Raw genomic sequence first — 13,435 nt, 5'->3', positions numbered from 1 at the left:
CACATTTAAGAAAAAATTAAGTTGTTCTTGAAAACAATCTTTAAAAATTCCATTATTTGTATTTGCAGACGGTAGACACTCATCTTACTTGTTAAATTAAAGGAATGTATTCATCCTTCCCAGTCTCTTTAGGCAACAGGCAACTAGTACTTTCCCTTCTTCAATGACAATAAAGACTGATTCCAGCAATATTCTGCTAAGAGGATTTGTTTAAGGAGAAACACGTTACACAGTCCCTGCTAGCTGCTGTAGCTTGGGGCTCCCCTTCTTCCGTAAGGCTCTCAGCCATCTCCCGGCATCCTCAGTCTGTCTATAGTTTTTCTCTCCCACTTGAGGGTTAGGTAGAAAAGGAAGCTACCATTTTTCACAGATCCTAAGATATTTTTCCCATTAATATCTGAGATCTGGATGTATCTTATGATTGGTGGGTGTAACGGGTCTTTTCCTTCTCCACGGCACACTAAACGGTGGTTTACTGCATTTCATTGAATTGATTCCATCGACTGTATCAGACTAGTGGAGAGTTTGACAGATGTTATACTATCTTTGGTAAATAATTAACCAGAGCTAACTAGGTATCTCTCAAAGACAGTCAGAGTCACAGTATTTACAAAAGGATTAGAAAAGAGGTCACAAGCAAGGCAAGTAAAAGCACTGCTGTCCTCCCAGTGAGGAGCCTGGAACTCGGGGACGGGATGTGGACAGAGGAAGGGCAGAGCTTGCTGACCAGAAGGAGAACAGAACCTCAGGGTGTTTACCCAAAGGAAGTGACCAGCAACTGGTGTTGCCTGGGGTTCTTTACCTTCTTTTGGGAGAAATAACCATCCTTTCCCACCCCTACGTCTAAAGTGTTATGCGTACTTGTACACCAGTGTTCACTGTAGCACTATTCACAACAGTCAAAAGGTAGAAAACAGCCTAAATGCCCATCAACAAATGAACGGACACATAAAATGTGGTACGTACATACAATGGAATACTACTCAGCCAGAAAAAGAAATGAAGTCCTGATAAACGCTACAACATGGATGAATCCTGAAGACATTCTGTTAAGTGAAATGAGCTAGACACAGAAAGTAATTACTGTAGGACTCCACTTACATGAAGTACCTAGAAGAGGCAAATTTAGAGTGCCGGGGGGGCGGGGGGGTGGGGGAGTTAATACTAATGGGTACAGAGTTTCTGTTTGGGGTGATGAAAAGGTCTGGAAATAGATAACAGCTATTTTTTATGGTTGTAGAACACTATGAATGTAACCAACAGCATTCAATTGTACACTTAAAATGGGAAATTTTATATTATATACATTTTACCAAGGAGCCCTCGTGGCGCAATGGTTAAGCACTGGGCTGCTAACCGAAAGGTCAGGGGTTTGAACCCACCAGCGGCTCTGCAGGAGGAAGATGTGGCAGTCCACTTCCATAAAGATTACAACCTTGAAAACCCTATGGAGCAATTCTACTCTGTGCTCTAGGGTTGCTATGAGTTGGAACTGACTCGACGGAAACAGGTTGGGTTTTTCTTTGGTTACACAGAGGGTACTTAAATCAATGTTGTCTTTAGTTTCTTCAATAAGGGAAATAATAATTACCTCTAACCTATTTCACAAGCTGGGATTCTAAAACAAAGACAGACCACTTGGTCAGCAACATACTAGATAAAAGTTAGACAATCACTGACCCAGAGCGTCATGTCAACTTTACACCACACTGCTTTTATTGTATTACATCAGCCTGTAGATACAAAGGCTGTCTTCTAAACCACCAGTGAACACAGTACAAAAGCCATTGCCTATGACATACTGTACCTTTTGGTTTGATTTCTCTTCCCTTGAATGGCTAAAACGTGTAAGCTAACACAAACCTGTCACAGTCCGCTGGCCATCACTTAGGTTATTCCACCACTTGTTAATCTAAAACAAAAGGAAAATTGCACATCACCCTATGTGAAACACTTTCAGGCTAGAAAAGGGAAAACACCTTGTGTGTAAAAGCGGGACTCTGCGTCTGTAAAATCACGGTGAACAACAGGCATCATAAACATGTGGTAGAGAGGAAATGTGTGCTTCAGAGTCACGCAGACCTACGTTCTCCACACGGAGTCAACAAGCAGCTCTGGGACCTCGCACAAGCTATTTCTAAACTTCAGTTTCCTGATCTGTGAAATGGGGAGAAAGATGTGGCAATTTGCTTCCATAAAGATTACAGCCTAGGAAACCCCGTGGGACAGTTTTACTTTGTCCTGTAGGGTGACTGTGAGTTGGAATCGACTCGACAGCCATGGATTTTTTGGTAGCAGTGTTGTCATAACCATATCACTATTATCAGATATATACAGGTACCAACCACACCACGTTCACCAAAGTTCAATCTGGTTTTAAAATTCTGATGATATTTTCTACTAAAATTGTTAAATTTTTTAGGTGTAATAATAAGTACTGAGGTTTAGGAAAAAACTATTCAAGGGAAGAGAGAAGGGGAGTCTAATCTTTCAGGGATACATGCTGAAATTCCCATGGATGAGACGCGCCCGGTGGTGGGAGGAGAGCTGGGGAGGCACAGAAAACACCACAGGCCACATGTCCAGGGAGCTCATTTACACTGTTCTCTCTACTTCTGTATCTGCTTGAAATTTTCCACGATTAAGGTTTTAAATTAAAAAAAAAAAAAAAGAAAAAACTCTAATTATAGAATTGAACCAGATTTTGCATACTGACATGGAGAAAAATCCAAAGTTAAGAAAAAAAGCTGCAGAACAGTATGTATGTGGTTATGTTTTTATATTTACAACCCTCTCTACAGCTCGGAGGTACAGAGAGGGCTGTGGTATGTCTACATGACAGAGTGTTACTCAGCAATAAAAAGAAACCGGCTCTCAAGCTAGGAGGACATGGAGGAACCTTAAATGCATACTGTTAGGTGAGAGAAGTCAGTCTGAAAAAGCTCCATACTGTTATGATTCCAGCGATGACGACAATGGGGAAAGGGCTGATCCAGAGACAGTGGGAAGATTGGCAGTTGCCAGGGCCTCAGCGGGAAGGGAGGAAGGATGAACAGGTGGAGCACGGGGCCTTTCAGGGCAGTGAGCTGCTCTACAGGATACTGTAATGGTAGACACGTGACCGTATGCATTTGTCAAAACCCACAGGGCCGTAGCGCACAAAGAATTAACCCTAAGGTCAACTATGGACTGTACTTGATAACGTATCAATGTTTGTCCAACTGTAACAAATCTACCACACAAATGAAAGCTGATAATAAGAGGAGGGACAGCTTATAGGACTGGAGGGGGTACATGGAACTCCAGGATTTTCTGCAAACCTAAAACTGCTGTAAAAAATACTCAATTCCAAAAAAGCGCTTTAAAGACAAACAAACAAAGGTACTTGAAAACCAAATGGAACTGGATCCAAATATTAGCTTATGATCTCAGTGCTCAATACATACTGCCAAGTGAAATGAATAAAATACTTACATATTTCATCTAAAAAGCAACACTTTTAAGAAGTCAGTTCAGAAGAAGGGGGGACATAACTTGCATCTGAGTTAAGTGAAAAGCTCTAACTATACTTGTCCCTGTTTCTGCACGCCCGTTCCTGGGGCACAGTCAGAAATACAGGAACAGTGGTGTGTGGAGACACAGACATCATGCCACTGAGAAGCTCTTTAAAATCAACAGCATAACCCCACCCTTAGGCATAAAGTTTTTGGGAAAGTCTCTCTCTGGTTCTCAATATGTACTCTAAAATAACCCAGCAAGAAGATGTTAAGTCAAACAATGGCTCCTTATGCTTGAGTAGGGCTGGCATGGGATCTCAGAATACTGATTTTTAATAATTATCCCTAGTGGTTTTTGGTCGAGTACCACACTACCAAACATACAAAACAGCAAATAAACACTGTGATCAAATTTGAGCCCTGGTGGCACAGTGGTTAAGAGCTCGGCTGCTCACCAAAAATTCAGTGGTTCCAATCCACCAGCCACTCCTTGGGGCAGTTCTGCTCTGTCCTATAGGGCCACTATGAGTTGGAGTTGACTCAACTGCGGTGGGTTTGGTTTGGGTTTTGTGATCAAATGATTCTGGAGGGCAGTATTAAGTGCCTGACTTCCTACCTACCGCTGTGAATAATAGCATCTAATGTTGCTATTAACTTAAAACTCTTCAAAAAGAATCAGACTTCAAACACTGATCTGTCACAAAACAATGGGTATAAATTTTTGAATGAGAAATTAACCTGAGCTGTAAAACTTTCACCTAAAACTCACACACACACACACACACACACACACACACACAGAGTTAAACATAAAAAATAAAAATGTGATCAACGAGAAGAAAGGCATATTTATCTTTACCTCCTTTCTGAAGTCCCCTTCCTTCTGTGGTCTTATGCTGTCCAACCAATCAGCTTTTAAACCATCAAAATAGCTCTGGACCCTGGATTTCAGGGATTCATATTGCCAGATAGCAGCTGACCCAAATGCGCAGCCTGTGAACTATATAAAATTACACACATTACAAAATAAATTTACAAGTAGATCTCTACATGTTTCCAAGGACAACATTTCATTTTCACGACGTTGAACAACCGAGAACAGCAGCACCCAGCACAGCACTGATGTGTATCAGGCATGTGTCAACCACCACCTATCAGGTGAAAAGGACATTTAGCCACTTCCCATTTACTAACCTCACAATACCCTCCGGGCCTGTTTAAAGCTAGGGGTTTCCAGATAAAATTCAAAATACCAACTTAGTATTACTTCAGATGTTATACCAAATAAGGGACCAGTAAGTTGTTTCTCTAGGGTGTACATAACTTAGCTGGATTCTAATAGCAATTATTAAATTCATGTTCTCCTATAATCAGAATTCATGACCCTGGCTGCCTAGACCCTTTTGATCCCATGCGTCCTTACTTTAAGGGATCCTATTAGGGCAAATGGTACTTTAACACCGCACCTGTAGCAAGGTAGGTAAGTCTCAGTGACATAAGCTCTTACCCCAACAGTAAAAAATAAAGGCTTTACAAGAGTCCTTATAGAATAGGGAGACGGAGAAAAGACTGTTTCTTCTACAGGAGGAATCAAAGAACTTCTCTTGTACGCTTCCCCACTTGTCCCTGTGTCTGATCTTCGAGGTTCAACCCTCCTGGGTGCTTTTCTGAATCCACATTTTTGCTGAATAAAGAGGTTAAACCTATGGAGGAAATAACAGATTAGAAATAGAGCTGCATCCTCCAAGTATCAGCCTCCATGAGCCTCCCCACTTGGTCTGCATCTCCACCCTCTCAGTGTCTTCTCACTCTGTGCCCCCAAAAGAGCCAGGAGCCCGGTCCCGGGTAGGAGCCGCCCAGGAGCCCCCGTCCTGGGTAGGAGCTGCCCAGGAGCCCCCATCCCGGGTAGGAGCCAAAGACAAAACATCCAACTGTACTTTTCTGGAAAAGGTGCAACACCATCTACAGCCATGGAGGAGCGCTCAGGCTGTTACTCTGCATCCATCAACTAAATAATTTGTACCCACCCTCCACACAGAAAGAATCAAAGCAGTCCCCTAAAATAAGCTGAAGAACTCTTGTCAGTTTGATTCAGCACTGAATGGCTTTGTTACTGTTTGAAGTTTGGTCAATTTCCAGGAAAAAAAAATTTAAGTGTAAGTACTATCCTTGACCCTATCCCAAATTCAAATAAGTATTCCCTTTTGTAAGTCCTGATCATTATAAATTGATGGATTCCTCCCACCTCACTTCCCATTTATTTCACTACCAGTTTTGGGGGCCATTCACCAAATCTATCTGTAAGAGGCTTTCTTGTTTGAGTCCTTATAGCTTGACCTCCTCAAAACATTTGAAACTGTGCTTGCTTCGGCAGCACATATACTAAAATTGGAATGATACAGAGAAGATTAGCATGGCCCCTGTGCAAGGATCACACGCAAATGCGTGAAGCGTTCCATATTTTTAAGACACTTACATAAGTGGAAGAACATACCTTGCTCATGGATACGAAGACTTAACGTTATAAAAATGTCTATTCTACCAAAAGCGATCTATACATTTAACGCAATTCCGATCCAAATCCCAACGACATTCTTTAATGAGATGGAGAAACAAATCACCAATTTCATATGGAAGGGAAAGAGGCCCCGGATAAACAAGACATTACTGAAAAAGAACTACAAAGTGGGAGGCCTTACTTTACCTGATTTTAGAACCTATTATACCGCCACAGTAGTCAAAACAGCCTGGTACCGGTACAACAACAGATACATGGCCCAATGGAACAGAATTGAGAATCCAGACATAAATCCGTCCACATGTGAGCAGTTGATATTTGACAAAAGCCCCAAAACAGTTAAATGGGGAAAAGACAGTCTTTTTAACAAATGGTGCTGGCATAACTGGATATCCATCTGCAAAAAAATGAAACAAGACCCATACCTCAACTCCATGCACAAAAACTAACTCAAAATGGATCAAAAACATTAACATAAAATCCAAAACAATAAAGATCATGGAAGAAAAAATAGGGAGCCCTAATACATGGAATAAACAGTATACAAAACATTATAAAGAATGTAGAAGAAAAACTAGATAACTGGGAGCTCCTAAAAATCAAATACTTTTGCTCATCCAAAGACTTCACCAAAAGAGTAAAAAGACTACCTACAGACTGGGAAAAAGTTTTTAGCTATGACATTTCTGATCAGCACCTGATCTCTAAGATCTACATGATACTGCAAAAACTCAACTGCAAAAAGACAACCCAATTAAAAAATGGGCAAAAGGTATGAATAGACACTTCACTAAAGAAGACATTCAGGTAGCTAACAGATATATGAGGAAATGTTCACAATCATTAGCCATTAGAGAAATGCAGATCAAAACCACAATGAGATTTCATCTCACTCCAACAAGGCTGGCATTAATCCAAAAAACACAAAAGAATAAATGTTGGAGAGGCTGTGGAGAGGTTGGAACACTTCTACATTGCTGGTGGGAATGTCAAATGGTACAACCACTTTGGAAATCGATTTGGCGCTTCCTTAAAAAGTTAGAAATAGAACTACCATACGATCCAGCAATCCCACTCCTTGGAATATATGCTAGAAAAATAAGAGCCTTTACATGAACAGATATATGCACACCCATGTTTACTGCAGCACTGTTTACAACAGCAAAAACATGGAAGCAACCAAGGTGCCCATCAACGGATGAATGGATAAATAAATTATGGTATATTCACACAATGGAATACTACGCATTGACAAACAGTGAGGAATCTGTGAAACATTTCATAACATGAAGGAACCTGGAAGGCATTATGCTGAGTGAAATCAGTCAGTTGCAAAATGACAAATATTGTATAAGACCACTATTATGAGAACTTGAGAAATAGTTTAAACTGAGAAGAAAATATTCTTTTGTGGTTACAAGGGGGGGAGGGAGGGAGGGTGGGAGAGGGGTATTCACTAATTAGATAGTAGATAAGAACTATTTTAGGTGAAGGGAAAGACAGCACACAATACAGGGGAGGTCAGCACAATTGGACTAAACCAAAAGCAAAGATTTCCTGAATAAACTGAATGCTTCGAAGGCCAGCGTAGCAGAGGCAGGGGTCTGGGGACCACGGTTTCAGGGGATATCTAAGTCAATTGGCATAATAAAATCTTTTAAGAAAACATTGTGCATCCCACTTTGAAGAGTGGCGTCTGGGGTCTTAAACGCTAGCAAGCAGCCATCTAAGATGCACCAATTGGTCTCAACCCACCTGGATCAAAGGAGAATGAAGAACACCCAAGGACACAAGGCAATTACGAGCCCAAGAGACAGAAGGGGCCACATGAACCAGGGACTACATCATCCTGAGACCAGAAGAACTAGATGGTGCCCAGCTACAACCGATGACTGCCCTGACAGGGAACACAACAGAAAGCCCCTGAGGGAACAGGAGAGCAGTGGGTTGCAGACCCCAAATTCTCATAAGACCAGACGTAATGGTCTGAGACTGGAAGGACCCCGGTGATCATGGCCCCCAGACCTTCTGTTGGCCCAGGACAGGAACCATTCCCAAAGCCAACTCTTCAGACATGGATTGGGCTGGACAATGGGTTGGAGAGGGATGCTGGTAAGGAGTGAGCTTCTTGGATCAGGTGGACACTTGAGACTATGTTGGCATCTCCTGCCTGAAGGGGACATGAGCGGGTGGAGGGGGTTAGAAGCTGGCGATAAGGACACAAAAAGTGAGAGTGGAGGGAGAGAGCAGGCTGTCTCATTAGGGGGAGAGTAATTGGGAGTGTGTAGCAAGGTGCGATGGGTTTTTGTGTGAGACTGACTTGATTTGTAAACTTTCACTTAAAGCACAATTAAAAAAAAAATTTTGAAACTACTGATCACAACTCCTAGCTTAGATTCTGTAAGATGGCAATCCCTCCTCTTCATCTTTGAATTGATCTTTAATTCACCTGATGCCTCAGAGGTTCCAAGAGTTCCTTTATGCACTCTCCTTCACACTCGACTCACATAAATTCTTGAAGCATTTTTATTTTTCTTTTGTAAAACTAGCTTCCTAGATCAATCACGTAGAGGCCCCTTCCTGTTTGTTTGCACTATATCCTGAACATACTATTCTTCCACTAGACTCAAAGCTCCTGGAAAGCAGAGCTTCACCAGGCCTTTTCATCTTTATGACCCAGTCCCTGAAAAAAGATGCTGCTTACGTTTTCACTGAATAAAAGAATAAATTCGTTTTCGTGGCTTGAATGACTTCTAAGCAGGTAAATGATTCAAAATATATGTCTTCGTTCCTAACCTCGGTTTTCTAGCGCTATATTTCCAACTATATATTGAGAGTTTCCGTTTGGATAGGTTCCAAATTATTTCAAACCTATTTAAACAAAAAAAAAAAAAGGAACTAACTCATCCTTCTCTACAAACAGTTCTATTCTGACTTCATTCTATCAGTGGTCTGACAGTTCTGTCACTGAGGTTGAAAACCCAGAAGTGGTCATCGGAGCTCTCTCCTTTATTCTTCTCACGCTATGAAAAACCAACCCTGCAAAAACCTTTTTCCTTCCTGGTCTGGTCCTTTTCCTCGTGTCTGGGTTACAACAACAGTTTACTTAACTTCGAGCACTTTGTTTTAATAAGCTGCAGCTCTCTCACTCAGTAGTCCCCAAGTGCCCTCTTAGAGGCTGCAAGAACCTCTCATCATCTCAAATGCTCTCTTCCTGGTTACAAGAAGCTCATATTGTTTTATACTTTTCTATGCAGACCCTCCAGTGGGCCAGAGCAGGCCCCCACATGCAGGCAGAAGGTTAAAACAGCCAATAGCCCAGTATGGCTGGGCAACATGGTGTCTGTGTCATGAAGGGGAGGAAAAGATTGAGTACAGACAACTCCTTAAAGGTAGGTTAGCTAGCGCCAACACTACCTATATCATTTTAATGAGTTTTGGACTTTTTCACCAGGCGCTAGGAACCACTGAAAAGTTTTAAGGGAATACTACAGCCTTAGATCTTTGTTTGGAGCCCTGGTGGCACAGTGGTTAAGAGCTTGGCTGCTAACCAAAAGATCAGCAGTTCCAATCCACCAGCCGCTCCTTGGAAACCCTACAGCTGCTAACCAAAAGATCAGCAGTTCTACTCCACCAGCCACTCCTTGGAAACCCCACGGAGCAGTTCTGCTCTGCCCTATGGGGTCGGAATTGACTCGACATCAACGCGTTTGGTTTTTATTACACAACTGCATGGAATGGTGCTGCTACAAATGCATCATCTCAACCTTCAGTGAGTTTTCAGGGCTTCCTTACACATTCCCCTAGGAAGCTCTCTAGGAAAGGGCCCAAGAGCTAATGTCAATCTTCAATACTTCAAGCCCTCAACTCTACCCCTTCCCTGAACTCTTTTTCTCTTTGGAATGATCCTGCCTTCTGCTTCCCAAAGGAAATGGAAGCTATCAACAGGAACTTCTTCAACTTCTGGTTTTATTAACACTCAACTTTCTCCATTGTTAGCCCTGGTGGCACAGTGGTTAGGAGCTAGAGCTGCTAACCTAAAGGTCAGCAGTTCAAACCCACCAGCAGCTCCCTGAAAACCCTACGGGGGTAGTTCTACTCTGTCCTGTAGGATGCTATGAGTTGGAATCAACTCTATGGCAACAGGTTTTTCTTTTTTTTTTTTTTTTGCCCCTTCACTGTTAAACCAGAAGGGGGCTCCCTTCTGTCTAAAGCCAATCACTTTCCACTGGGACTTAACTGTATCAATTATTCTTTCTTTCTTCTCAATCTTTAACCTGTCTCCTGATTCTCCTCAGATACATTCAAACATGTTTAAAAAAAGATTTCAGTGTAGGAAACCCTATGGGGCAGTTCTATTCTGTCATATAGGGTCCAACTATGAGTTGGAATCAATTCAAAGGCACACAACAACATACACCCACTCCTCACATATTAACACGGTTAGGTTCCAAAGACCAGGTCGTTACGCAAAAATGGAGGATGACCACATCAGATCACAGAATGGAAGATGACTACATCCTTACATAACTGCCAAACCACTGAAATCATGGCCCAGCCAGGCTGACACATAACCTTAACCATCACAGCCAGCATTACTCTCGCTACTCTTGCCTTGTACCTCAGCATTTGTCACTGCCAGATGTATGTCGTTAATGTACAGAATAGTCGAACAGTAGACTTCTTACTATTGTCGTAAATAAAAGATGTCAGATGAGACAGTCGATAAGTGAAGAGATGGTGTACTTAAGACCTATACGTTTTACCATATGTAAATTATACCTCAATAAACTATTTTTAGCATTAAAAAAGATGCTTGGAGAATATGCACATGGAATTTTCTAGTAGGCATTTGGAAACAAATGTAGCTCAGAAAAATCATGTAACCATTATTACTATTATTTGCCTAGAATCCTGCTCTCTCTTTAAAACCAACTCCATTCCTCTGCTCAACTTCTCAGAAACTCCATGGGGCTGGAGGGCGATAAAGTAATTTGACCTGACACTTTTAATAATCCAGAATTTATACTTTCAAATAAGTTCTACTCCTTTTAAAATAATCTATTTGGAAACTATGTACTTATTCAAACAATGCTAACGTTGCCCTAAATGACTCTGAACTCACTGTTAACAGCTTTCTGAATGTCCTTTGGCAAACACTGTTGAATAGCTAATTCCAAATCTATTTCCAATCCCTTTTCCTTGCCTGCTTTTTTCTGTAGAGGTTGGGAAAAATAAACATATTCACTTTTCCAGTCTCCCTTATGGCCCGAGTTGGCCATGTCACACAGTTCTGGCCAAATGAGACTCCAGGGAGCCTCCTGGAAAGGTTTTGTTTACCTGATAAAAATGATGTCAACCCTCCTCATTCTGCCTCAAATATGAATGTAATCCCCAGAGCTGAGGCAGTCATCTCAAATGCCAAGAGACGAAGGCTTTAGATACTAGCCTTGACATGTTTGAGCCACTAAGCCAAAGACAGTAGCCACCTACCTCCAATCATCTTCCTACCCTACCTACCTAATGCAGCCGAGTTGATTCCAACTCATGGCAACCCTACAAGACAGAGTAGAAGCGTCCCATAGGGTTTCCAAGAAGCAGCCAGTGGATTAGAACTGCCGACCTTTTGGTTAACAGCTAAGCTCTTAACCACTGTGAATAAATACCCCCCCATTTATTTAAACAACCATCAGTTTACTTACAGCCAAAGGCATTCCCAACTGATATAATCCTTAAAGTAACAGATGTTAATCCTGCACAACAGAAATTGATTTTTTATTAAATATTCCAAAGTAACTTCAAGCTACATCTGCTAAATAAAAGTAACAGGTAATCAAGACACCACTTTATAAAGGCCAAAACAAAGGTGTGATATAAAGTAATGGGAATACATTTACTATAAAGACCACAAGTTATAATCCAGTATCGTTTCTACCTTTACTTCTTTCCTGTTAGGCTGAGAAATATGAAGGATGAGACTCCTTTATATTTCCAACAGCTTAATACTATCAGGTTCTAATCAAAGACTCTTTCTTCCACATCTAATCAACTCTAAGTTCTGAAGCACAATGCCTGAAAAGGAACACAAACCACACCAGGTGGAGAGTCTGGCTTTGAAGCAAGGCCTGACCTTTTGCCTAGGATAATTATCTACCTTGAAAATTGCACCAGAGATTAAGTGTGGGGGACACTGACAGCATGTTAAATATCAAGTTGGCCCCAAGTCAAGTTCAGAACTATCAGATACAGTATATATACTGAGAAGGCACCTAACAACAGTTAGGCATACAGACCTTGTTGGACAGAATTAGATACTGTACTGGCTCATCGAACATCTAAATCCATTACCTAGTGAGCATTCATGCGCTGCAGGGAGTGAAAAGCTAAAAACTTTTTTCCCAGGTCTCCGTGCAGTTAGGTGATCAATCAGCTAACCGGATACAATGGCGCAAGGCCATGAATTGAGACCCAAGTTTGAGAGGGGAAGGCGGGAGTGGTGCCTCAGTTTTCTAACAAGAACAGTGGAGGTAGCTCCGTTCCTTCTTGGCTCAGCAGATCCTGATTTGGCAGCAGTTTCCCGGTTATCTCATTTATTGCTGATAACCCAAAAAACCAAACCCACTGCCATCTGATTCCGACTCACAGCGCCCCATAGAGTTTCCAACGCTGTAAACGTCCACGTTAGCAGATTGCCACGTCTATCCCCAGCAAAGCCGCTGGTGGTTTCCACCACTGAACTTTCAGTTAGCAATCGCTTTCACCACTGCACCACCAGGGCTCCTCTCATAGGAATCAACCTTGGGCTGCTGATCGATTCTCCCTCCCCCTTGTGAGTCAGAGGGGTCAGATGCCGCCCTCTGTCATTTTTACAGGTCCTTCTCCGATATTTGTCCCATTCTTTGGTCAGGGCTTCTGAACTCTATTATAACATTATGGTACCAAGGACATACGTGAGGTCGGGTGCTGCCCGAAAGGACATTATGTGGCACATGAATGTATCCTGTAGATTATCTGCACTCAGCTGGGCTCTTCTGCTGGACTCACTCATGCAGCCACTGTCATCTGACTGCTCGACTGGAGCTGGAGTGTAGATGGCTTCACGGATCTGCAGCCTTTGTGCTGCTGGCTGTCGGCTGGGCTGGACATCTCCCTGCACATGGCCTCTGGGCATTCAGTAGTCTGGCGGGGACTTCCTACCACGCAGCGGGAGTGTTCCAAGAAGGCAAAGGCAAAGGCTGCAAGGCCTCGTGAGGCCCAGGCTCTGGAGTTCACACATTACTTCTGCCACATGCTACTGGTCAAAGGCAGTCACAAGGGCAACGCAGCTTCAGTGGGTGGGAAACAGACTCCATTCTGGATGAGAAGAGCTGCAAAATACTGTGGCCATGGCTTTAACCTACCACACCAGTTGTGGCAGTTA

At 42.3% G+C, this 13,435-nt stretch overlaps 1 protein-coding gene and 1 non-coding gene across 4 annotated transcripts in view; one reads left to right on the top strand and one right to left on the bottom strand.

The window, feature by feature from the left end:
• Positions 1 to 13,435, bottom strand: part of PARL (presenilin associated rhomboid like) — a 34,967-nt gene that overhangs the window by 15,489 nt on the left and 6,043 nt on the right. The window contains exons 1-4 of one of the 3 annotated variants that reach the window (XM_049881477.1): positions 6,202 to 6,476; positions 5,005 to 5,200; positions 4,357 to 4,497; positions 1,864 to 1,912 (exon numbers count right to left, since the gene is read on the bottom strand). In XM_049881477.1, the coding sequence (XP_049737434.1) occupies positions 1,864 to 1,912; positions 4,357 to 4,497; positions 5,005 to 5,200; positions 6,202 to 6,398 (583 nt within the window). In that variant the 5' untranslated portion in view covers positions 6,399 to 6,476. Of the gene's footprint in view, positions 1 to 1,863; positions 1,913 to 4,356; positions 4,498 to 5,004; positions 5,201 to 6,201; positions 6,477 to 13,435 lie in introns of those variants that run through there. The other 2 variants (XM_049881476.1, XM_049881478.1) reach the window with 2 other exon arrangements.
• Positions 5,856 to 5,962, top strand: LOC126058117 (U6 spliceosomal RNA). The gene has a single exon (XR_007513095.1). It is a non-coding gene; the product is annotated as a U6 spliceosomal RNA (small nuclear RNA).

This window comes from Elephas maximus, chromosome 1 (genome assembly GCF_024166365.1).
Source record: "Elephas maximus indicus isolate mEleMax1 chromosome 1, mEleMax1 primary haplotype, whole genome shotgun sequence".
In the NCBI taxonomy this organism is placed as follows: Eukaryota; Metazoa; Chordata; class Mammalia; order Proboscidea; family Elephantidae; genus Elephas; species Elephas maximus.
This window is presented reverse-complemented; position numbering and strand designations above follow the sequence as displayed.